We start from the raw sequence: 26,476 nt of genomic DNA, 5'->3' as shown, positions 1-26,476 counted from the left end.
TCTTACCACAGGCATGTTCCTCACTCACTATAAATGCCTCTGTCCTGGTCTAACCCACTCTGAGGTCCCTGCAGTGTCTGTGCTGCACGCTCATCGGTGTCTCCACCTGCAGTCTCTGGGACGGCTCCTAGCATGTACTCAGCAAATGCCTGCTGGGGCTTTACAGGACACAGAGTCCAGGAGAAGATCCCAAAGTGCAAAAAAGGTGAAAAAAACTTGTGTAGAGAAATGCAGCTGACGGACAGCAGAAACCCCCCTTCCTCTGCCCGGCTGACGGAGAAACATGTTCTCCAGATGCTGATAATAAGACAACGACAACCTAGGTGACAGGATCTTACTGTTGATCTGGGTCACTGCAGATCATCAAATCAATCATACACAGGATGTTCACGGCATTACTTCCAGGATTTTCCTGACCACCCCCAGTGACAAGAAAATCATAACTTATCATGAGAAGGCTTCAGCGCTGGGGACTTTTAATGTCACCTCTTAATTTCCAGGGTCTAAGGCACAAACCAAGTGTGTATTTTATTGCTCAGGGATCCTCTCTGGAGCACAAATGAGGATGACGGTTGCAGAGAATCACAGTGAAGTAAATGGCCAGGGATGGGGCATGGCGTTTTCTGAACAGCAGAAGACACTCCATCACTAGCTAGGGGGTTAGTCACTTACCATCTCCAGCTTTTCTCTGATACAAAGCCAAAGCAATTTCTTTTAACACAGGATGGTCACGAGTCTAGAAAATGGTTGAACTGTTGCCCATCGTCATTGCCAAAATCCAGCACGTGGAGCCTGAGATAACCTGCAGTCCCAAGACCCCTGCAGGCCGGAGCCATCCTGCTATCCAGCACACAGCACGGAACAGAAGGATGCCCGTCAATATTTCAGCCACTGCTTTTCTGTTTGTTCGCTAGCATCTTAGCTTGGGTGGGGTATGCTGGGAGCCCATGCACTTTAATTTACTCAGGGATCAAAGGGATTGTCCTCATGGATTTCATTCGCCATGTGCTCATTTCATTTATGGAAACCTGGCGAGTGTGTTCAGGACTCAGCAGACACCTGCCTCTTACCTTCCTCCACGAGGTCGTTCTCCTCGGCTTCCCTCTCCATCTCCTTGCACCAGCCTTCCATCCGCTTCGTCTCTGTGTGCAGCAGCTTCAGGAACCACGCGCCGTCCCTGTGGCACGGAGACACGCGCCCGCCGTCCACTGCGTCCAGGGACGGCTCCAGCCAGGGGTCGGGAGGGGGCAGGTTGGCAGTGTCCACGGGGGTCCGATAGTCCTCCCGGTAACTGAAGAGCCCCTGGGTCCGGACGGTGCGCACGGCCCCGTACTGCGTGGGGGTGCTGGGCTCCGAGTGCCTCTGGAAGGAGGACCCGAACTGCAGGCCCTTGTCCTCCGTGGTGACGTGTCCTGGGAAGCCCTCCAGCTCCAGGTCCGCCTGCACCCCGGCTGTCACGCTGTTGGAGCGCTTGAAGCGTCCGTGTCTGCGGGGGGCGGGGGCAGGGGAGACAGACAGGAGCTTGCTGGAGATGACCCTGAGCCGCAGAGCCCAGCTTACACATCCAGAGCATGCTAGGCCGCACCCCAGCCTCATGGCAGAGACGAGCGTTTTCATCTTTGTTATCAGCACACTGGTGTTTCATCTGTGTGAGAGCCTTATTTGACTTTGTAAAGAATGAAACTCTAACTTTAGCTTTAAAGCTTCAATGGCTAAATGATGCCCACTGAAGACTTAAGTTTACCACAATGTGGCTTAATCTATCCCTGAAACCACTGTCTTGCGGTGGTTACCTGACTTTCAGAAACACGTGACAGGCTTACACATTTCTGTGTGTATGGATGTAAAATGAAGCCCCACTGCTTCTTCCAAGTACATAATTCTTTTAAGTAATAACATCTGTGTCTTGTTGAGTTCTGGTGGCTATTCATATCATATTTCAGGACATAAGCTTCCTCTCTCTGAATGCTGCAGCATCATCCAGTTATATCTTTTATGTAAAATAATGAATCCAAATTCTGACTTCAGCAGGTGTTTAAAAAACATTTTCATTGTACGTATTTAAATGTAACTTATTCCTCATAGCCAGTTACTGAAAGGATTGGCAAGAATGAACTTATAGCTGGAGCCCAGATTTTGCTGGTGAGAACTGTGTGTGTGTGTGTGTGTGTGTGTGTCTGTATGCATGTGTGTCTCTGCGTGTGCATGCTTGGGTTTGCCTGTGTGCATGTGTGTCTATGTGTGCATGTATGTGTACACGTGTGTCTCTGTGTGTGCGTGCATGCATGTATGTCTGCATACCTACACTCTGCCAAGCTACACAAGTTGGCTCCTCACCAACTGGACGCGCAGATGGCAGGCAGCTGTGTGTGCAGCTGGCTAATGGATCTGCCTTCGCTGGAGGCAAAGGCGCTGAGAAAGAGCCACCAGCGGGGACAGGGGGCCGCAAGCCCAGGTCCCGGGGCAGAAGATGCGGTTTCTGAGAGGCTCCTGTCCTGGGGAAGCCATCAGTTCCCTGGCAGTCCACATCTTTGCAGGTTGGTCTAAAACCCTCACTGTGAGTGACTCACCAGGGTTTCAACAACCAGATGGTGCCTGGTGCTCACAATATGATATGCCCATAAAATTCTGTGTTTATGAAATTTACAAGATATGCTATTTTAAATATAAAATAGAATAATCACCCCATCCTCGTTACAAAAACAACACTCTTGTCGTGGACTTCTCTGTGTTGGGCAGTGTGAGGGCTTCTTTTGAAGCGCCAACATCTTAAGGATTCTTCAATCTTCTTTCACTCTCCCTCTCTCTGTGGTTGTACTGTTAACATCCTAAGGTGGGAAAACCTGCGCTGGCTTTACGCTCATCCTTTTTCCCCTTTGGGTAAAGGACTCTGGTGTTCAGAGCTGCCAGCCCCTCTGCTTTCACAGGTGGTAAGTTACTTTAGAAAAAGATGAGTGTCCGGCTGCTAGCAGAAACAAGGCTCAGAAGGATGCTAATTCATACCCGAATGATATCCACTGAGTTAGGGTTGGGGATATATGACCCTGTCTCCACGAACGGCATGAACCGTTGATGGCCAGTACTGTCCAGACACTTGCCATCATGTTTCTAACCCACAGCCCCGCTCAGAGGCCCCAGGAGTCGGGGATGGTTACCGTTTCTCATCTTCCACCTGGACGCCCACCGAGTGGTACTCCCGCAGCCCCCGGCTCTCCGTGTCGGAGTCTGTAGCTGTCTCCACCTAGCGCAACAGAGAACATCTTATTTTAGAACCAAGATGGGGACCTGGACCAGGGACTATTTGTGTGTGTGTGTTCATCTGCCATAATTAATTATGCATTTGTGTAATTAATGCAGAGATGCACTTGACCCAGGAAAACGACAACGGGAGGGAAATACACTAGTGCTGGTGTAATTATGTTGCTACAGTGTTTCATCAAACTGTGCATGACCCCCTAACTCAACGCTGAGCCTCCATCTTCTAAATGTATGCAAATAAAGTTGCTTTGCTTAGCTTGGGTGAAAAACAAGCTGTGTTGGATTGCATTATGAGAGGACTTAAAAGCTCTTGTCACATCCTGCAGGTACGGCATGAACCAGAGAGAGCTAACACAACACACGGGCTGTTGAATAGGACGGTGGTGATGACGGCCTCCACATACGTGACATACGGAAGAACTGAAGCTTTACCAGCCCCGGGCAACCCCTCCACCCGCCTCGACACAGCACCATCTGCTCACGGGTTGTGCCCAGGGCAGGGCAATGCCACAACAGAACAGAAAGCGTGCACTCCACACACAGTCCTTACGGTGGCTGCGTCTGCCGAGAAGTCTCCCCGAGCCCAAGGAAGCATTTGTGGTGCAACGTTAACTCACGAGAGAACTCTAGTAGTGCACAGTTTCTAAAAAATAACCAAAACTCCAAAAGCAAACAATCTTCCTGCTCCCAAACTTGCAGTATGAAAAGTCTGCCCCAGAAGAGTAAATATATGACCTTGAGTAAATATATGACTAAACAACCAAAGGTCAGTTTAGTCAAATGTTATCCCAGCTTCTATACTGTCCCTTTTCTTTTTTTTGCAAGAAACAGTACCTACTGTCTCAAAAGGTGTTTTGACTCCAGTCCACAAATGTCAAAACTAACCTGTCAAACAAACACATCTTATCTTAAAAATATTAGTGATCGTTGTAAGAGTAACACACAAACCATTAGACGAATACCTGTGACACCCTCTCCTACTAGTGATGAGAGAAGAGGTGCACTGGGCAATCGTGGCTGGCTAAGTCTTTGCTGCTGGGGGCTGACGCAGTTTGTGATGAAGAGCAGTTGTGCTTTAAGAGCTGGTGTTTGTTTTCTGCTGATCCTGCGCCAGGCACTGAGCTAGGAGCGGACAAGTGTCACCACAGCTGGTGCACATGATACCCTGGGTCCAGCCACATGGAACACTTGAGGAATCAGAGAAGGTGAGTAACTTGCCCAGGGGTGCACAGCTCGTAGCGGGCAGAGGCATGCTCAGTATCCGCTGTGGCCAGAATCAACACAGCCATGTGGAGACCCTGCAGCTCCTGGGATGGGGCCGGGTCGGGGGCGGCTCTGTGGAGCCTGGGGCAGTGGTGGCTCAGCAGTCAAGAAGCCACCTGCAAGGCAGGAGCCTCAGGAGACGAGGGTTCAATCTCTAGGCGAGGAAAATCCTCTGGAGGATGGCATGGCAAGCCACTCCAGTATTCTTGCCTGGAGAATCCCATGGACAGAGGAGCCAGGCGGACTACAGTCCATGGGGTCGCAAAGAGTCGGGCATGACTGAAGCGACTTAGCACACACGCACAGGAGGAAATGTGCTTGAGTAAAATTCCTAACCTGCTGGTAATCAGCACGTCTTTCTAGTTTCAAGTGGGTTATGGCTGACATAAATGTTACCTTGCTGGATGTGGACACTGTTGTTACCATTGTTTTACACAAAAAGATTACAATAAGTTAATATGTTAAAAACGTTGCCCGTGTCAGTGCAATATGAGCTGTCTGTGTTCTAGCTGCTGTTCCGTTCTATGACTATAACCTGATTTATTTAATTAGATAGAAGGCAATGGCACCCCACTCCAGTACTCTTGCCTGGAAAATCCATGGATGGAGGAGCCTGGTAGGCTGCAGTCCATGGGGTCGCTAAGAGTCAGACACGACTGAGCGACTTCACTTTCACTTTTCTCTTTCATACATTGGAGAAGGAAATGGCAACCCACTCCAGTGTTCTTGCCTGGAGAATCCCAGGGACGGGGGAGCCTGGTGGGCTGCCGTCTATGGGGTCGCATAGAGTCGGACACGACTGAAGCGACTTAGCAGCAGCAGCAGTTTTCTGCCACTGTAAATAACGCTGTTGTAGATCTATGTCTGTGCATGTATATAATTTTGTGACTATATTCACAATCTCTGTGGTGGCAGGGGCAAAGGTATTCCATTTTGCCATTCTGATAGATATTCGTGAATTTGAGAGATACACAATATGGATGAAATTACTTCATTCATATAGTGTCAGGGAGACATTTGTATGGAAAGAGCACTAATTTTTATCATAAAAATGTTCAGAATATTTGTCTAAATTATTCTAGTCTAATTCTAGGATTCTAGTCTAAAGACGTTTCCTTGAATTCTAACATATTAAAAGGGGAAAGTAGGGGAAACAGGAAGACAGGATACTGGCCACACCGAGTAAGTACAGACTGCTCACAACACAGACACCCGTGCAGCTACGAGGGATGCTGCCGACGCAACACAGGCTCCGGAGCGGACATCAGCAGGTGGCGTGAACGATCCAATCAAGACGCGTGTGCACACACAGAACACACACATCTGCACAGACAGAGAAAGTGACCACAAGGTGACCAGAACAACCAAAGTATCACAAAAGAATGTGTCTGCTTTTCTCTAGTGTGTACAGCTTCTCTTACGATTCTCTTCTTTTTACAGTGAATGAGAAAAATACAGCTTTTGGAGTCAAATTCTGCCACTTGCTGGCCATGTGACACTTAGGTACGTCTCAGATTCTATGGCTATTTTCTTCTTAATTTCAAAAGTGAGGGATCAGCAAACATGGGGTTAATGGGTGTGAAACTGTGTGGGAAGCCAGATTCAGGTAGGTTCTCCAAAGCAAATCTAACGCTCCCTCCCTCACCTCCACTTTTAAGATCCACAGATATAGTAACGATACATTAAGTTCAAGGAATATATAATACATTTTATAGATACTACCGTGGTTGTCCTATGAAACCATTCTAACAAAAAAAGGTCTCCGTTTTTCAGAAGGTAAAGGTGGAGGAGGATGTGGTCAAGTTGCATAAAGCCAGGACAAGCTAAATATTTATCAATTTCAGAAATCTTGGGAGGGCTTTATGAAGATGGGGAAAATCAAATTTAGGACAAAGGAAAGGAATTATTATTTTGCACAGTGGTAAGGAAATCAAAGGAATTTTTTCCGAAGAGAAAATCTTGATGAGAAGTGTAAAAGGATTATAAAAGTTTGAGAAATATATGTACATATTCATCTTTACAAGAGCTACAATGTTCTAGGGGCTTCCCTGGCTCAGTGGTAAAGAATCTTCTGCCGAGTAGGAGACCTGGGTTCGATCCCTGGGTTGGGAAGATCCCCCTGAAGAAGGAAATGGCAACCTACTCCAGTATTCTTGTCTGGAGAATCCCATGGACAGAGAAGCCTGGTGGGTTACAGTCCATGGAGTCGCAAAGAGTCAGACACGACTGAGCAACTAAACAACAATAACAGCCAGGGTGAACTAGGCATGGAGAAGAAAGATGGAGTCGGCAGAACCTGTGTATGTGAGTGACCTCTCTGAGGCAGTGCTGATTGGAGGTGCCTGCTGGTGGACGGGGATGGAGCCTCCCTGTTGCCATGTGAGTGGTGGGCGCTGGGCTCCTGGAGCACCCGCCTCTTGTCCCTGGGCCGTGACAGAGGGGTTGACACTGAGCCACGGGCCATGAAGAGCAGGGGAAGGGTGCACAAGAGAGTGCACGTGTGTGAGTGTGTACATGTGAGTGCACACCTGTGGTCGTGCATTTGTGTGCATGCATATGTGTGTACATGAGAGTGCAAACATGAAAGTGTGCACATGGGTATACTTGAGTGCACATCTGTGGGCATGCCTGTGTGTGCATGCACATATATGTATATGAGAGTGCACAGAGTGTGCATATGTATACACATGAGCTCACTTCTGTGGGCATGCATGTGTGCATGCACGTGTGTACACGAGAGCATACATGTGTGAGTGCATGTGTGTACATGTAAGTACGCACCTCTGTGTGCATGCTTATGTGTGCACATGAGCGTGTATGTGTGTGAGCACACACGTGTACACGTGAGCAATACCTGTGGATGTACATGTGTGTGCATGCTTGTGTGTATGCATGAGGATGCACATGAGAGTGTGCATGTGTGCAGCACATGTGTGATATGTGAGTGCATGTGTGTATGGCCCAGATTTTCAGAAAGTCATGGCTGATCACCCGCAGCTGGAGGGACCAGAAAGCAGGAGGCTGTTAGTAGAATGTTGGCTGAGCTTTGATCTCGGGTTTTTGCTCTAAAGAAGCTCATCTTAGACTCTGCCTTCAAAGCCCACACAGCAAAGTGGGTGAGTTGCTCCCACATGGAGTCCCCACATTTTTCTTGGTGACCTACTATGAGTCCAATAGTTAAGAGGTGAACTGCCTCCCCTGCTCTGTGAGATGCTGGAAGCCCCAGCAGAAGCAGGCAGGAAGGTGGGGGGCTCGGGGGAATGTAACCTGCCCGGGACTCTTGGGTGTAGCCTTGGGGAGGATGTTTAAATCTAGTGACCACCTATGACATCACACGGTGGGCATCACTCCCATTTTAGAGATGGGATGACTGAGGCAGACAGGATGGAAGGATCCCTGGACATCAGACCACACACACACAAAACAAAGGTAGAAACCCTGCAACAACAGACAAATCACAGATAAAAACAAAATGAACGCAAAGAAGATCGTTCATGTCACCGTCACTGTGAGGAAATGAGGTAGGGCCAGGTGTGGCGTCCAGGTGAGGGGCAGGTCACCAGGAGGCCCGGGTGCAGCCCAACCCACAGGGCCTGGTGCAGGACGTCATGGGCTCAGCTGAGGACCCCGCACATCAGCCCCTGTCCCGGGCCTGGGCTCCAGGGAAGGTGCAGGCAGGAGGGGCCCCTGCTCGGCGGGAAGAACAGTGTTTGTAAAATGAAAGGAGTCCTGGACGCTGTGTCCTGGGACGTTGGGCGGCGGCCCAGCGGGAACTGTCCCTGCAGTGCCAGATGGACACAGGGATGCCCACCGCCCTCCCTGTAAGCTGAGGACAGGGTGACGGGTGGGGTCAGCTGTCCTCCACATGGGGTTGTGGGTGAACCAGAGCAGGCTTGTGGGGGGCAAGGCATGCCCCTCAAGTCATCCTTCTCTGTGCGCTGGGGTCCCCCCTCCCGTCACTGGCCCGCAGCCTCGGGTTCCCCATTCCAGACTGGATGTGGCCCCCATGGGCAGGTGGGGCTCCCGTGAGGACGATGGGGGTAGCCCGGGGGTCTGGGCGCAGACTCGGTGCATCCACGTGGCTCCCCAAGCTGGCCCCCGGCCGCGCTCTCCGCACTGCTCTGCTCTGGGCCCTGAGCCCTCGATGCCCTCCAGCACTTCCCAGGAGCTCTCCAGGCGTGTGCAGTGGTCCTTCCATCAGCTCAACCTCCCCCTGCTCCCGGCTGGTGCCCCCACCCCTACTCTGTCGCTCGAGTTCCTTGGGTAACGTTTTCTTTGGCTTCCAGCTCACCCCGCTGGGCCAACCGAGCTGACACACTCAACCGTCCTGTGACTATTTGGCTGCCGGGAGGACAGCGAGCCCCTGCACTCACATGCTCACCCACACTCACCCACGCTCGCCCACCGACACTGACCGAGAGCTTGCTATGTGCCAGGCGCTGTGCTAGGTTCTGGGTACCAAGAGGGGCAGGTGCGCCCGGCCGCCCGCGACATGCAGCTGGGGGTCTGCAGGGGTTTGTGGGAGGGGGGCCATGGGACCACGTGGGGGCCCTCTGGGGCGAAGCTCGGCAGCTGGAGGCAGAATGGGGTGTCTGCGGCTCCTGGGGGTGACGTGGAGGTGGGAGGGGGATAAGGCAGGTCTGTGGGCTTCTGGGACAATCTGAAAGCACCTGATTGTCTGGAATGTTCCCACTGTTTTCAGAGAAGTGGGAACCTGACCCTCCAGCCCTGTTTGCGGCTCAATGGGCAGCCCGCAGGAAGCCTATGGAAGGTGGCAGGTGGGAAACCAGGGTCACAGGCGCCCAGGGAGGTGAGCTTCTTAGCCTGGGGGCCTCACAGGTCTCCTCAGCAGATGTGACTGTAAAGGCTGAGACCCTGAGAGCAGCAGGCACCCGGGCCAGCACCTCGGCCCAGCCGGCTGTGGCTGTGGGGGTCACTGGTGCTCAGAGCCCCAGCTGTGTCCTCAGGAGGGGGTTGACTTCGTCTCCGGGGAGGCAAGGGTCCTCGCGACAATGGGAGCACCTAGCATAGAGCCTGGCATATAGATGAGGACAGAGAGGCGACGAGAGCGGAGGATGAATAACCCGGAAAGGGCGGAAGTAAAATTCATGCGTACTTGGCTCCGGGGCGTATTTTGGTACTTACATCTGACCTTGGGTATGGCTGATGCTCTGGGAATTCAGAATCCTAAACAAAACAACGAAGCCACAGTGTGGAGACCAGGTTCAGGGGACCCGACAAGCGGGCAGCTCGCCAGCCTGTCGCCCCTGGCCCCACGACGCCTGAGACGTGGCTCCCCCTCACGCCTGCGTGGGCCCTTCTCTCTGGAGCAATGGAGGCTTAGGGTTTTTAAAGCGCCCCACAGGACTTGGGCTGACGGAGGTGTCCGGGCTTGCCGAGAACCTGCCTGGCTGCTGATCCTGCCTGGGCTGGGGGTCACCAGACATGCGATCCCTGAGAGGCCAGTCCCGGGCCTCACTCCTGAGCGGGAGCTGGATGGTGCTGTGTCCCTCCCCTCCTGGAACTCGAGTGGACTCGGTGGTGGGTGTCGGTGCAGGGGCAGCTGTTTTGGCTCTTGGTGATCAGAACACAATGAGGAGAATAACCCGCGGGCACCCAGGGGTTGGCGTGGGGACTTCTGGGGCCCCTGAGCAGATGTGCCCCTGTTTCCTGCAAAGAGCCTCCCAGTCCTTCCCTTCGGTCCCAAAGCCCAAAAGACTAAAGAGCTTTAGAAAGATTGGGTTTCAACCCCAAACCCTCCTTCTCATGCATCAGAGTAACCTATCTCCACACTCTCCATGCTGCTGGCTGCCCCTGGAAATGCCTGGGGGTCCTCTGCCCACTGCACTGCCACTGGCTTCTCCCGAAAGCTGGGGCTCAGAGACTCTGGCTGCCTGCAGGGTCCCCACGAGGACCGGGTCCATGTCACTGGCGGGGGGGCGTGCACGCGGGCAGGTACCTGGACCCCAATGGAGGAGCGCTGGCTCTTGAGGAATTCCTCGGCCTTGGACGCCAGGATGGCCTTGTCGCCCGTCCGCGTGGCGCCTCCCTGGCCCTCAGAGGCGTGGCGCTGTGCCGCGGCCGTCTCCAGAGCCAAGCTCATGGCCTTGTTGCTGTCCAGACTGTCCGTGGAATTGTAGAGGCCGCGGCCGTCCGGGGGCCAGGCGGCCATTCTCTGGGCGCGGCTGTCCTGGTAGGCGTCCTGCGTGGACTCGGTGCTGCTCTGCGCCGTCACCGAGATCAGGGGCTTGGAGGTGGTGCGGGGGGGCACAGGGGGCGGCGTCTTCTTGTAGCTGGCATAGGTGACGCCTGCAAGGGGGACACAGCAGGTCAGCGGGGTGCCCGCCCGCTGAGCCTGCTCTCCCGCCCAGTACCCGCCAGCCACACAGCTCCCCCAGCGTTCAGCCTAAGAGAGGACGCAGAGTGTGGGGGAAGCCTTATGCTTAGAGACAGTCTACGCGGACGTGTGTTTAATAGTGAAAAATTATGAAAACACCCCCAAATCAGGCAGAATAGGTGACTTCTGACTCAGCAGGACAGAGGGCAGCCCCCGTCCTCATGCAGGTCAGGCACTGAAGAGGGGCTCATCCTATACGCAGAGCTAGAACTGCAGGGCCTGCGCGGTTTTCTCCAGACTAAGACAGACTGTGTTTGCACAGACAGCCTGGGAACGAAGAGAGGTTAGCAGCACACTCATCAGCGACGGTGTGGCGGAAGGCTCTCTGTGTGCTCCACAAACGCTTCTGGTGAACAGGTATTATTTTCATCACGGAGAAGACACACAGGGACAGCAGCTGTCTGCTCCCTGTGAGCACAGGCTCGCTGGGTATAAACCGTGGGGCCGGCTGAGAAGGGAGCTGGGTCTCCACGTCCACCCAGTTCACCTCTGCGCCCTGTGCCCATATCACAGCTCCACAAAGGCCAGGGGGTGGAAATCCACTGAAGGGAATTAGCGCAGCTGGAACTGAAACGGTACTGAACGCCCCTTAGAAGGCATCCAAACTCAGCAGCCGTATGTGCTGGGCCCCAGGTGGTCCCGATTCTCACGGCAGGAAAACCTCACAGCTGCTCTGATGGGAGTGGACGTCCCCCTGAGGTTGGCTGTGCTGCTTTCCCTGGAAGGAAGAACTGGCTGGAACCCCCCGGGGGCCCTCATCATCAGCAAACTTGGCAGCCACGCCGGCGGCAGGTGAGCGAGGGCAGTTGGCTTGGGGACCAGGCAGGGTGGTGGGTGGCCCGGGGGGCGGCCCCCTCCCCGGGGGCAGATGGAGCCGCTCTGCTTTAAGGGCCTGCAGAGCTGAGCCAGGAGTCGGCTGCATGCTGAGGAGATGCGTCAACTCCTTTCCCACCTGCAGGGACTCCAACCAGCACTCCCAGGCTGCAGGTGCCCTGCCAGTGACTTTTAAATCTGTGTGAGTGGATTCTCCCAAGAAGTAAAGCATCAAGTGTCACCCAGATGGACATCAACAAATAAAACCGAGTGAGTTTATCACGTCAGGAGGATCTGAGTTTAAAGGCATAAAAACTGCACATGAAAATTAATAAAATGCACACATTTTCAAAAGGGTGAATGGGAAAGAGGCATGTGTGGGTAGAAAACAGAGGTAGGAAGAAGGCTGTTAGAAAAATGGACTCTGAACATTGTCTACAACAGAGAAACCTCTAAAACAAGTCTTTTTAAAGACTTTCCCCCTTAATGCTCATCAGCCCCAAAAGGAAAATTGTTGAACACTGACTTTACTCCAGGTTTTTATTCTGGGAGATTCTGATGTTTGAGAAAGTGTTCCCAAGCTCCGACCTCCAGCACTGAGGACTAGCTGACGTTGAAGTGAGTGTGAAGTGCTTCTGCCCAGAGGGTGTGTCACCGGCAGCAGGAGGGGCCCTCCCCACCGAGGGCGGGCGGCTCCCCCCCTCGAGTGGCAGGGCCCTGCTGCCTGAAGCTGCTTCTTAAAGGCTCATTCACTCTCCTCACCAGGCCTGTCCACCCGTGGTGTTCAAGTGGCTAAAATCCTTCGGTTTAAGAAGACCTCCGTCCATCTGGTCAGAGTCAACTGTGATGCATCCCCTCCAGCCCTGTGGTAACTCTTGCCCAGGCCCCGCGGTCAGTCCTGTTCCCTGGAGCTCACAAAGCTTCAGGGACCCCTGGACGGTTCACCACAGCCCCTCAACCCCCCGCACACACCTACAGTCGTGCCCTGCAAGCCCCCTTGGAGCAAACCCAGCACTTAGTGAGCTTGCTGAAACCCCAGCATCATCGCCATGGGGGCATGGTCACTGAGGACACCAGGTCCCGGGAGTCAGGCTGGGCCCCTCCTCCACGGGGTTCTCCAGGCAGGAATGCTGGAGTGGGCTGCCGTGCCCTCCTCCAGGGGCTCTTCCCGACCCAGGGACTGAACCGCGTCTCCTGCTTGGCAGGCGGGTTCTTTACCACTGACCCATCCGGGAAGCCCCTCTGGGGGCTAGTGACTGCAGAACAGAAGGACTGTTCCAGAAGAAGGAAAATGCAAAAAGCACAGCCAACCCACCTTCTTCAAGAAGGTTGTTTCTGGCCACAGAGAAAAAAAACTATGAATGTATCTGGGCTTCTCAGTAAGATAAGAGAGCAGCTCAGGCTTCACTGTGATTGCTGGCGGGTGGAGAAGACACCCTGGGATCTGGAGTGATCAAGGGTCTGGGTACTGCCAGCTGAGGCTGGACATCGTCAGGACCCTTTGGGGAGAGTTAGGCCCTGAGACGCATGAGGGGTTGTGAATGCTCTGCTGGCCCTGGGGACAGGAGTGCCACCTCCCTTCAGCCGGGTCCTGGCTCGCTGACTCAGCAGCAGGAAGGGGGCTGGGGTTTCAGGAACCAGGGGCCTCCCATGTCTCATGGACCAGCTGAGGAGAGCAGGTGCAGGGGACAGTGGGCAGGGGTGGGGCCTTGCCCTGTTCTGCCCCCAGACGGCTGCTTGCCTGGGGAAGGCTCGCTGGCTGTACCCTCTTGGGGACCGTAGGGGCCCCAGACAGGTCCCTGCCCTTCTTCCCTGTCTGGGGAATCTCAGACCCTCCAGTGTCAGCCAGCATTGCTCAGCCCGGATAACCTGCACCCCTCTCTCCCAGGGGACCCTGGCGACATCTGGGGACACTACTGGTGGTTACGACGGGGAAGGGGAGAGGCCGGGGTGCTACTGGACGTTGTCCAGGCTCAGGAAGGCCCCACCACACAGATGACCAGCTCAGAAATAAACCCAAGTGAGGCCATCACCTCGTGTTTCAGGCGGGGCCCACCCGCTCCCCTGTGACATGAAGGGACGTGGGTGGCCGGGTCTTTCTGTAACGGCCCGTCTTTCCCTGCATGGGGTCAGGCTGAGGTCCGCCTTCCTGACCCGGGACACGGCTGGCTGTGCAAAGTGCATTCACCTCTCTCCCACACCTCTCCCACATCACGTTTTGTTTCTCAGTGAGCTTTTCTCCACCGCTCATAACATCGCTATGACAAGGGAATCAAGCACAGTATCTACATGTGAATTGATGGGAAGAGAGGTTACTGGCAGCTTTTCACGTGAAACACTGAGAGCTGGTGGCGTCTTCGTGGGAATGCAGGGAGCACAGCTCATTTAGGAAGGAGGGTCTTTATCCTTTGCCACCGTGTCTGCAGACCCTGCCGAGAGCAGGCGGTGCCCTCCCCTGCCCCTGCGCCGTGGCTGTGGCTGAGCGCCCCGGACCTCATCCTACAACGGGGGGTGGGGGTGGTCCTAGTTGCTTCTCTTAAGCAGAAATACTGATTCTGAAGAATGGCACCTGCCTCCCGGCTCCTGGTGGTGACAATGCAGGCAACTGAGGAAGCCAGGGGCACAGGTCACAGAGCGACGCCTCGCTCTCGCAGGTGTGTTTATGTTCACAGTGTGGAGGTGAGCACAGAGTAGCAGACGGTGGGCTTTCTGGCCGTGCTCACCTCCCAGGAGTGAGGACATGCGTGCGAGGACCGACAAACACAACGAGACACCTTCGCAGGAAGCCGGGCTGATGCCCGCCACGCGACAAAGCCCACGTCCAGCACAGCTCGCCCCCGTGTCATGCTCAACCTCAAGGGACTCCCTTCACCTGCTAAAAAGGATGAATCTGACTAAATGTACCCAGTGCAACTTAGACTGAAAATCTGACAAAGCAACCAAACTCCCTTCTTGTCTGGTTGTCTTATTTTCAGTATTGCAATTTATGTCCACGGTCACAGGAAAATCCACTATCACATCTTCTCAACTTGGAATGCGTTTGCCACAGGGTGATAATATGAATTTATACACTGATTTCTTTGTAAAAATGTAGTGGGACAACACACTTTCCTAACAAGTTAATTAAAAGGGGGGTCCTTGGCAGGACTGGTGCTGAAGCTGAAGCTCCAATACTTTGGCCCCATGATGTGAAGAGTCAACTCATTAGAAAAGACCCTGATGATGGGAAAGATTGAAGGCAGGAGGAGAAGGGGATGGCAGAGGATGAGATGGTTGGATGGCATCACCAACTCAATGGACATAAGTTTGAGTAAGCCCCGGGAGATAGTGAAGGACAGGGAAGCCTGGAGTGCTGCGGTCATGGGGTCACAAAGAGTCAGACAGGACTTTATGAACAACAAGTCTGTTTGCAGCGTAGCAGAGAACAGTCTATACTCCAGCTGGGAGGGGCAGCACAGTGAAAGGACGCGTTCATGCTGTTTCCACACTGTGTTGGGGGGGCCCCTGAGGCTGTTCTTAGGGCCAGAGTGGATGTCAGGTCCCACCAGAACATGGGGCTCCCCTGAGGACATCTGCAGTGGCCTTTAGCCACCAGCGGCCAAGGAGAGTCCTGGCTGCACCAGTGAGGATTCCTGCCTGCAGCTCCACCACCACCTTGGCCGAGGGAAGTATGGCTTCTCTGGGGTGCTTTGCAGCCCCTGAAAATACCTGTCACTTGTCCCTTGATCCCCTTGTAACGGCCCCAGTGAGAATCTAACACATACACTTCATGGAAATAAACAGCTGCTACCTAATGTTTTGTGAGTAACTTAACACAAGCTAAAGAAACACATGGAAAAATACACATAAAAGTTCCAGACACGCACACACCAGATCCAGGCCCACACATTAGTACAGAAGCCAAACGGGATTTGCAGTTTACACCGTGAGACAGGCATTGAAGACAGGTTCTCAATGGCCCTGTGCCTCCCCGTCAGGTGTATGCACACGGCAGGCCCCCTGTGGCCTTGGACAGGGCCACTCACTGCAGACGCTGCACCACTTTTACATTCTTGGTCAACTGAATGCTTCTGAATTTGATAATTTAAAAATCTGTTGTCAGTTTGGGGCAAATAAAGCTTAATGTAAATAAAATATTTTAGATAAATAAAATAGCATTGAGACAGAGTTTTTTAAAAAATATGGGTATATCACTATATTCATTCATGAGTCCACTCTCCTGACAGATATGTGTTGGTACTTACAACTTGTAGAACAGAATTGTGTATTCTTTCTTTTTTGAATTGTTTATTCTTAAATGAGTTCTTAGAATTAGAAGCTGGAAAATACAGTGAAGAAAGAATTAAAGGGAACGCCCTGGCGATCCAGTGGTTAGGACTCCATGCTTTCCCTGCTGAGGGCAAGGGTTCAATCCCTGGTTGGTGTTTAAAATCGGGCAAGCTGTGAGGTGCAGCCAATCATAAAAAAAAAAAAAGAAGACCATGAAGAAGAAAGAATTAAAAATGTGCATTTGATCATGTTAATTTGCTGCCACTGATTAAAATAAGTAATTATAGATATCCTTTTACACATTCAAGAAAAATATTCAATTATTCAGTTGAACAGTTTGGGTAATAATGATTGAGCTAATTATTAGGTACAGGCTGTATTGTCTATCATTTTCTACATGTAGGTCAGACAAACATCATATACGAATGAAAATTTTAATTTTAACTTAGCAATGTAATTCTACTGAAGTATGTACAGCTTCAAAGAGCAGATGAATCAACAGACTTCTAAACAATCTCAAAACTTATTTAAATAAAAGTGATCAAATACAAATTTTGAAGTAAAAAATGAAACGATAACTTTCTTTAGGTATCCTGAAGGCCTGACTACTTTCTCTCTCTGCCTTTTCTTTGGCTGTGCTGGGCAGCATGTGGGATCCAGCTCCCCAACGAGGGATCAAACACGTGTTCCCTGAATTGGAACGGCAAAGTGTTAGCCGCTGGACTGCCAGGTAAGTCCTAGCTCCCTTTCTCTCTCTCTTTCTCTTTAAACTGAGTCCAGGCAGGAACATCCCTTTGGTTTTAAAACCTGACATTGATTTTTTTTTACCAAGTGCCTAACACTATGAAATCCCTGGAGATCTTCAGGCTGTTTTGTGGTTCTAGGGGGAGATTACATGCACTTTGCTTTATTGCATTTCCTGAGTTGGTCTGGATCCTGCCTAGGTCTCAGGGATCAGATGTGTTGGTGAGACTCACCCCGAAAACAGTGGCTGTGAGAGGAAGCAGCATGGGGAGAAGGCTTCTCCGTGGAGCCTCTCAAGGCCGATTCAAGGCTCCGGGCACAAGGGAAGGCTCATTACACTACTCAAGATGGAAGGAGCCATGGTAGGGAGATCTCTATGAAAACAGCATTGATCTTACGTTGAGATCTTTAATCCATTTTGAGTTTATTTTTGTATATGGTGTTAGAAAGTGTTCTAGTTTCATTCTTTTACAAGTGGTTGACCAGATTTCCCAGCACCACTTGTTAAAGAGATTGTATATTCTTGCCTCCTTTGTCAAAGATAAGGTGTCCATATGTGCGTGGATTTATCTCTGGGCTTTCTGTTTTGTTCCATTGATCTATATTTCTGTCTTTGTGCCAGTACCATACTGTCTTGATAACTGTGGCTTTGTAGTAGAGCCTGAAGTCAGGTAGGTTGATTCCTCCAGTTCCATTTTTCTTTCTCAAGATTGCTTTGGCTATTCGAGGTTTTTTGTATTTCCATACAAATTGTGAAATTATTTGTTCTAGCTCTGTGAAGAATACTGTTGGTAGCTTGATAGGGATTGCATTGAATCTATAAATTGCTTTGGGTAGTATACTCATGTTCACTATATTGATTCTTCCAATCCATGAACATGGTATATTTCTCCATCTATTAGTGTCCTCTTTGATTTCTTTCACCAGTGTTTTATAGTTTTCTATATAGAGGTCTTTAGTTTCTTTAGGTAGATATATTCCTAAGTATTTTATTCTTTTCGTTGCAATGGTGAATGGAATTGTTTCCTTAATTTCTCTGTTTTCTCATTATTAGTGTATAGGAATGCAAGGGATTTCTGTGTGTTGATTTTATATCCTGCAACTTTACTATAATCATTGATTAGTTCTAGTAATTTTCTGGTGGAGTCTTTAGGGTTTTATATGTAGAGTATCATGTCATCTGCAAATAGTGAGAGTTTTACTTCTTCTTTTCCAATTTGGATTCCTTTTATTTCTTTTTCTGCTCTGATTGCTGTGGCCAAAACTTCCAAAACTATGTTGAATAGTAATGGTGAAAGTGGGCACCCTTGTCTTGTTCCTGACTTTAGAGGAAATGCTTTCAATTTTTCACCATTGAGGATAATGTTTGCTGTGGGTTTGTCATATATAGCTTTTATTATGTTGAGGTATGTTCCTTCTATTCCTGCTTTCTGGAGAGTTTTTATCATAAATGGGTGTTAAATTTTGTCAAAGGCTTTCTCTGCATCTATTGAGATAATCATATGGTTTTTGTTTTTCAATTTGTTAATGTGGTGTATTACATTGATTGATTTGCGGATATTGAAGAATCCTTGCATCCCTGGGATAAAGCCCACTTGGTCATGGTGTATGATCTTTTTAATGTGTTGTTGGATTCTGATTGCTAGAATTTTGTTTAGGATTTTTTCATCTATATTCATCAGTGATATTGGCCTGTAGTTTTCTTTTTTTGTGGGATCTTTGTCAGGTTTTGGTATTAGGGTGATGGTGGCCTCATAGAATGAGTTTGGAAGTTTACCTTCCTCTGCAATTTTCTGGAAGAGTTTGAGCAGGATAGGTGTTAGCTCTTCTCTAAATTTTTGGTAGAATTCAGCTGTGAAGCCGTCTGGAGCTGGGCTTTTGTTTGCCGGAAGATTTTTGATTACAGTTTCAATTTCCATGCTTGTGATGGGTCTGTTAAGGTTTTCTATTTCCTCCTGGTCGAGTTTTGGAAAGTTGTACTTTTCTAAGAATTTGTCCATTTCTTCCTCGTTGTCCATTTTATTGGCATATAATTGTTGATAATAGTCTCTTATGATCATAGGCAAAACACTCTCTGACATACATCACAGCAGGATCCTCTATGACCCACCTCCCAGAATATTGGAAATAAAAGCAAAAATAAACAAATGGGACCTAATTAAACTTAAAAGCTTCTGCACATCAAAGGAAACTATTAGCAAGGTGAAAAGACAGCCTTCAGAATGGGAGAAAATAATAGCAAATGAAGCAACCAACAAACAACTAATCTCAAAAATATACAAGCAACTCCTACAGCTCAACTCCAGAAAAATAAATGACCCAATCAAAAAATGGGCCAAAGATCTAAATAGACATTTCTCCAAAGAAGACATACAGATGGCTAACAAACACATGAAAAGATGCTCAACATCACTCATTATCAGAGAAATGCAAATCAAAACCACTATGAGATACCATTTCACACCAGTCAGAATGGCTGCGATCCAAAAGTCTACAAATAATAAATGCTGGAGAGGGTGTGGAGAAAAGGGAACCCTCTTACACTGTTGGTGGGAATGCAAACTAGTACAGCCACTATGGAGAACAGTGTGGAGATTCCTTAAAAAATTGGAAATAGAACTGCCTTATGATCCAGCAATCCCACTGCTGGGCATACACACTGAGGAAACCAGAAGGGAAAGAGACACGTGTACCCCAATGTTCATCGCAGCACTGTTTATAATAGCCAGGACATGGAAGCAACCTAGATGTCCATCAACAGATGAATGGATAAGAAAGCTGAGGTACATATACACAATGGAGTATTACTCAGCCATTAAAAAGAATACATTTGAATCAGTTCTAATGAGGTGGATGAAACTGGAGCCTATTATACAGAGTGAAGTAAGCCAGAAGGACAAACACCAATACAGTATACTAACGCATATATATGGAATTTAGAAAGATGGTAACAATAACCCTGTATACGAGACAGCAAAAGAGACACTGATGTATAGAACAGGCTTATGGACTCTGTGGGAGAGGGAGAGGGTGGGAAGATTTGGGAGAATGGCATTGAAACATGTGAAATGTCATGTATGAAATGAGATGCCAGTCCAGGTTCAATGCACGATGCTGGATGCTTGGGGCTGGTGCACTGGGACGACCCAGAGGGATGGTATGGGGAGGGAGGAGGGAGGAGGGTTCAGGATGGGGAACACATGAGAAATAAAGGAATAAATAAAAAAAAAAAAAGGAAACAAAGCCAAAATTGATTAAAATTGCACATTAAAAAAAAAAGAAAACAGCATTGAACTAAAAGTGTTGATGCTTAAAGGAAACTTGGTTAATTCTTCTGTTAGAGCCGAGTGATGAGGCGCGTGAAAATCAGGCTTTCCCAGGCACGTGCCGGCTTGAGTTCATCTCACTTGGACTCTTTCTGAAGAAATGACTCAAAGCCCTGGGTCAGAAGGAGGCTGAGCCGGCAGGTGGGAAGAGGCTGCAGCCACAGACCTGCTGGTTGAGCGACAGAAGGGCGGACTTCTCCACCTGGACGATGACTGTGCCTAAAACCTCGTGGATTTGTTCTGGTTCTGTGAGAAGGGCCACCTTCCAGATGGCTTTGTCCATCTGAACTTTTAAAGGCTTCCCAGGTGGCACAGAGGTAAAGAATCCACCTACAGTGCAGGAGACGTGGGTTTGATCCCTGGGTTGGGAAGATCCCCTGGAGAAGGAAATGGCAACCCATTCCAGTATTCTTGCCTGGAGAATCCCATTGACAGAGGAGCCTGGTGGGCTACAGTCCAAGGGGTCACAAAGTGTCAGATATGACTCAGCTAAATGACAACAAACTTCTAAAATATCAATACAATATTGTAAAGTTAAAAAATAAAATTAAAAAAAAAAAAAAAACGAAAAAAATATCGAAACACCTAAACTATAATTAAGCATCAGTTCCTCCACATTTGAGCTGCACTTGAGTGCCTCAACAGTCAAGATCAGCCAACGGGGATGGTGATTGACAGCGGCCGCAGGCCATAGTCTTCCAGGACCGTGCTGGTCTTGAGCTTTTCCTCCAGGCGAAGTTCAATCAGTACAAGCCCACCTCTCTGTTCAGCAGATGACACAAAGCAGAGGAACTCCATTGTAAAGACTTTCCTGTAGGTCTTCAGTGTTGGGTTAGCAAATCTATTGAAGGGGGATCTGGAGAAACACTCTATTTGAGGTAAACTAACTTGGATGCCTTAGAAAGCATCACTACGAACAAAGCTAGTGGAGGTAATGGAATTCCAGTTGAGCTATTTCAAATCCTGAAAGATGATGCTGTGAAAGTGCTGCACTCAATATGCCAGCAAATTTGGAAAACTCAGCAGTGGCCACAGGACTGGAAAAGGTCAGTTTTATTCCAATCCCAAAGAAAGGCAATGCCAAAGAATGCTCAAACTACCACACAATTGCACTCATCTCACACGCTAGTAAAGTAATGCTCAAAATTCTCCAAGCCAGGTTTCAGCAATACGTGAACCGCGAACTTCCAGTTGTTCAAGCTGGTTTTAGAAAAGGCAGAGGAACTAGAGACCAAATTGCCAACATCCACTGGATCATTGAAAAAGCAAGAGAGTTTCAGAAAAACATTTATTTCTGCTTTATTGACTATGCCAAAGCCTTTGACTGTGTGGATCACAATAAACTGTGGAAAATTCTGAAAGAGATGGGAATACCAGACCACCTGACCTGCCTCTTGAGAAATCTGTATGCAGGTCAGGAAGCAACAGTTAGAACTGGACATGGAACAACAGACTGGTTCCAAATAGGAAAAGGAGTACGTCAAGGCTGCATATCGTCACCCTGCTTATTTAACTGATATGCAGAGCACATCATGAGAAATGCTGGGCTTGAAGAAGCACAAGCTGGAATCAAGATTGCCGGGAGAAATATCAATAATCTCAGATATGCAGATGACACCACCCTTATGGCAGAAAGTGAAGAGGAACTAAAAAGCCTCTTGATGAAGGTGAAAGTGGAGAGTGAAAAAGTTGGCTTAAAGCTCAACATTCAGAAAACGAAGATCATGGCATCTGGTCCCATCACGTCATGGGAAATAGATGGGGAAACAGTGGAAACAGTGTCAGACTTTATTTTTTTCGGTTTCAAAATCACTGCAGATGGTGACTGCAGCCATGAAATTAAAAGACACTTACTCCTTGGAAGGAAAGTTATGACCAACCTAGATAGCATATTGAAAAGTAGAGACATTACTTTGCCAACAAAGGTCCATCTAGTCAAGGCTATGGTTTTTCCAGTGGTCATGTATGGATGTGAGAGTTGGACTGTGAAGAACGCTGAACGCCGAAGAATTGATGCTTTTGAACTGTGGTGTTGGAGAAGACTCTTGAGAGTCCCTTGGACTGCAAGGAGATCCAACCAGTCCATTCTGAAGGAGATCATCTCTGGGTGTTCTTTGGAAGGAATGGCGCTAAAGCTGAAACTCCAATAGTTTGGCCACCTCATGCGAAGAGTTGACTCATTGGAAAAGACTCTGATGCTGGGAGGGATTGGGGGCAGGAGGAGAAGGGGACAACAGAGGATGAGATGGCTGGATGGTATCACTGACTCGATGGACGTGAGTCTGAGTGAACTCCAGGAGTTGGTGATGGACAGGGAGGCCTGGCGTGCTGCGATTCATGGGGTTGCAAAGAGTCGGACACGACTGAACTGAACTGAACCTGAATTGGATGAAATCAACTAACCCACAGTCTCTACTTCCGCATGACCATGAGTCATCTCAAATGCAAACACATCGTTACTTCAGTGGGTGCCTTATCCCTCCACACCTGGAATTCTGGACACCATTTTTGATTTTGGTCCTTACAAGCCATTTGCAAGCCCAAAAGGAAATTTAAAAATTAGCATTCTATCATATAAAGCACAAATACGTAATCAACATAAAATATACTTCGAAAGGCAGTCTTCACCATTCTATTTGAATGTAACAGTCACACTTAAATTCATTGCACTCTCTTAATTAGAACTTCAAAGATAACAGCATAAAAAGAATTACAGTAATCAAGCCCATGAATGTCTAATTGAGAGTCTGGATATTGGAGAACCCAAACCAAAGGCAAAGATTCAACATAAAAGATTAAAGCTACTTTGACACTTTAATTAATGTCAGTCTCAAAACATACGTAAGTCACTCAGGATGCAGAAGTCTCATCCCCCTAACATGAGCACCGTGGTTTCCCTGAAGTTACAGAAACTCGTGTGGGCCGCACAAGTTCTGATGGGCCACAAGCAAAGACATCCAGTTCCCATGTGTTAATTAGCAAGAAATTACAGTCTAGCCAGCATCTAACATCTTGCAGATAGTAAAATGAAGTGATGACAGCTGTTTCATGGTTTGAGACACTTCCTGTTTTCATTTAAAATATTTAAAACCCACTTTGGACAAGAAGAACTTGGATTTTCCAAGGAAAAGCTAAGAATGAGGCAACTTTTAAAGGTATAGAGAGTCAGATAAGTTTCTAAGTACAGAATTCTGAGTGTTCAAGGGGCCAGGCTGTAAACAAAATCACACAACATCAGGATTGATTTACAGGCAAGTCCTGAGGTTGTGGGGACAGACAAGACAGAATGTTGAAACATACGGGGTGCAGAGGGTGGTTCCCCCCAATCAGGTGTCCAGTGGGAAACAGCTGTGTCCCGAGTCTGTGAGAACAGGAGGCTTCAACTTAGCTGAAAATGCTAATCATGGAAAACACTGATTTTTTTTCAGTGGAAAAGCTGACAGACCCACCACAGGGACACAGCTGGGGGAGACTGGAGTCAGTCTGCTTCTGGAGGATCTGCAGATGGAGCAGCGGGTGGCACTGTCCTCTGTCCTCAGAGCTGTGGGCTGCACCTCGTTTCACAGGGGACGTGTAATCAGGAATGAAGCCCACATTAGAGTTGTGCCAGAACAGTATTTTTTCCATCACGATGTGTGGGGGAGTAATTCCGGGCTGGTGCTTTGTTTCACGATGAAATCACTGACTTCACGTCGGCTTGTGGCAAACAAGGCAGGTGTGGCTGTGGACCCCACGAGTTAAAGTATCAGAGTTACTACTGTCTCTTGACTCAAGGAAAAGGGAGAAACCTTCCAATGCACAGTTAATAAAGCGATAACGATGACACCAATTGCAAGGGTAAAAATAACATGTAACGAGCTATTTACACCTACTGATGCTCAGCATCTAATGAATACATCATAAATTTTGCCTTTTGTTGTTCTGTTGCTCAGTCGTGTTCGACTCTTTGTGACCCCATAGACTGTAGCCTCCCAGGCTCCTCTGTCCATGGGATTCTCCAGGCAAGAATACTGGAGTGGGTTGGCATGCCCTCCTCTAGAGGATCTTTCTGACCCAGGGATGGAACCCAAGTCTCCTGCATTGGCAGGCAGCTTCTTTACCACTGAGCCGCCAGGGACTTCTCCCATAAAGTTCTATAAGAAAGTTGGGAGACATGGACAAGGCGACCATTTACTGTCTTTTCAGAGACTGCAGGTAACGTGTCGGCCTGCCGGCTGACTCCCTTTCCTGGGCTCCACTTCCCACAATATTCTTTATAAACAGAAAACCTGACCTGACACCCAGAGCTGGAAAACAGATGACGCAGTCTGCCATGAAGCACAAAGAAGTTCTAAGTGAGTCCTCACGAAGAACCAGGCTGCTGATCCACGCCTCTCTGGATGACAGCACACTGCTGTCAGCGTTCAATGAACATTTTTATTCTCCTGCTCTAAGTTCAGAATCTCAGTCACAGAGCAAACCCACCTACCCTGGGAACAGTGTTCCCACCTGAGCACAGCTCAGAAAACGTCCTTTACTGATTAATCCATTTGTTCACTGTTTTCATTAAAGACTCAGCAAGTACTTCTATAATGGTTAGCATATCCCAGGCCCTGGGGACCCAGCAGTGAGGAAATCCCTGCCTCCCTGTTCTCCCATCCCCAGGAAGGAGACACGGAGCCAAATACATCATTACAACACACGGGTGCTCCCTGTGACAGGCTCCAAGTGCAACCTCACAATAGTTTTGTGAAAAGCACCACGGTATGTATAAAATCCAATGGACTTTTCTGCCTGAACCTGAGGTCTAGTTTAATATTCAGTTAGTACCAGGTTCATGGTTATTCTTTCGAAAGAGAGAGACAAAGAAACACAAACATCTCTAAAGGTCACACCTACCTGGTAATAATGTATGACTAGAAAAAAAAGCCAACTTAATTTTGAAGAGAAAAGAGAAAGAATCATTCAAATGGGGCTTTAGGAAAGGAACTCCCTGATCTCGGCCCATAGGCGAGGCCTTGGGGTGCCAGGCCGGGGCTCCCTGAGCTGAAGTCTGGCGCGGCATTTAGATGTGGACAAGTGTGGGTGGGATTGCTGCGGTGGCGGCCTCATCTGTAGGACAGTGGACAGGGCTTGCATCTAATGCATGCAGATACAGACTCTGAGCATCCCTTGACAGGCACACAGCATGTGCCTTGTAAAGAGCCCACAACGCCAAAGTAACTCATTTCTTTTTGGCACCATTTGCCAGAGAGCACAGGCCTTTTAGAAACTTCCCTTGCAGAGACAACTAAGCCCCAGTCTGCGGGAAAGGGCGAGTGGGCGGGATGAGACTCCTCTGTCCCATGGCTGAGACCTGGGGTCTCAGTTCCTGTTGTAAGTCTTCGGAAGAGGAGAGAACTCTGACTGTTTCATGAATCATAGACCATTTTGTAATAACTCAATATTCATGAACAGAAGGGACTACATGTTAACTACCAAGTATCAGCTGAGAAAATGTGATCACGGTGATTACCTATTTGCAGATACGCCCAGAGCTTCTAAACCTACTTCAGTTCCGTTTCCTTTTCTTTCACGAAGTATCTCTCTAGTATTTTATAGACATAAGGCACAAAATAAATATTTGTGTACTGGATTCCATTGATTGTGTGACTGACCAAAATGGCAGTGAAGGAATGGCCTGCTAGAAACCAATAAACACTGACTTCCTTTTAGAGAGAGAGATCAAAGCACACACAGACACTTTAATGAACGGGTACGCGGCCTTGCCCTGCATTTGCCACACAGGAATTCAGAGGACCTTCATCTGCCATCCCAGAAACAGCCATGCTCCTCAGCTGGCGAAGCCTTCCTTCTTATTCACACTCATGGCGACATCAGACACAGTCACCTCATCCTTCCTTATCTCTTTCCTCCTTGGCTTCCAAAAAGTAATAAATGAATGTACATCTGTCTGTGCTCAGTCTCTCAGTCGTGTCCGACTCTTTACGACTCCCAGGACTGTAGCCCGCCAAGCTCCTCTGTCCATGGGATTCTCCAGGCAAGAATCCTGGAGTGGGTTGCCATTTCCTTCTCCAGGGCATCTTTCCGACTCAGGGATCAAACCAAAGTCCCAGTGGATTTATCATAAAGAACATTTATAAATGGGTAAACAGAGGTATAAATGTGCTTTATAATAAATCCACTGGGACTTTCAAAGCTTCCCCATCATTTGTGTTTAAAAAGCACAGCATGACTCTGTGTTTTAATTACTATGTTAGGATGAAGTAAATCCAATGTAATTAAGTAAATTCAATGTAATCAGTTTATGAGGGAATGCTCTACATATATGAATATATGTCCCCAGAGTCTATGGTTTCCTGACTATGGTTCGCTGCCACCTAGCCATCATTTGAAAGGATCAGTGAAAAATACCAACTTCAGAACC

At 48.8% G+C, this 26,476-nt stretch overlaps 1 protein-coding gene across 4 annotated transcripts in view; it reads right to left on the bottom strand.

Moving 5' to 3' along the window:
- Positions 1 to 26,476, bottom strand: part of DLGAP2 (DLG associated protein 2) — a 645,672-nt gene that overhangs the window by 24,928 nt on the left and 594,268 nt on the right. For 3 of the 4 annotated variants that reach the window (XM_070781742.1, XM_070781741.1, XM_070781743.1), the window contains 4 exons: positions 10,481 to 10,830; positions 9,667 to 9,708; positions 3,156 to 3,241; positions 1,071 to 1,486 (listed from right to left, as the gene is read on the bottom strand). In XM_070781742.1, the coding sequence (XP_070637843.1) occupies positions 1,071 to 1,486; positions 3,156 to 3,241; positions 9,667 to 9,708; positions 10,481 to 10,830 (894 nt within the window). The remainder of the gene's footprint in view (positions 1 to 1,070; positions 1,487 to 3,155; positions 3,242 to 9,666; positions 9,709 to 10,480; positions 10,831 to 26,476) is intronic. The other variant, XM_070781744.1, reaches the window with a different exon arrangement.

This window comes from Bos indicus, chromosome 27 (assembly GCF_029378745.1).
Source record: "Bos indicus isolate NIAB-ARS_2022 breed Sahiwal x Tharparkar chromosome 27, NIAB-ARS_B.indTharparkar_mat_pri_1.0, whole genome shotgun sequence".
In the NCBI taxonomy this organism is placed as follows: domain Eukaryota; kingdom Metazoa; phylum Chordata; class Mammalia; order Artiodactyla; family Bovidae; genus Bos; species Bos indicus.
Note: the sequence above shows the minus strand (reverse complement) of the source record. Positions and strands in the feature narration are given on the sequence as shown.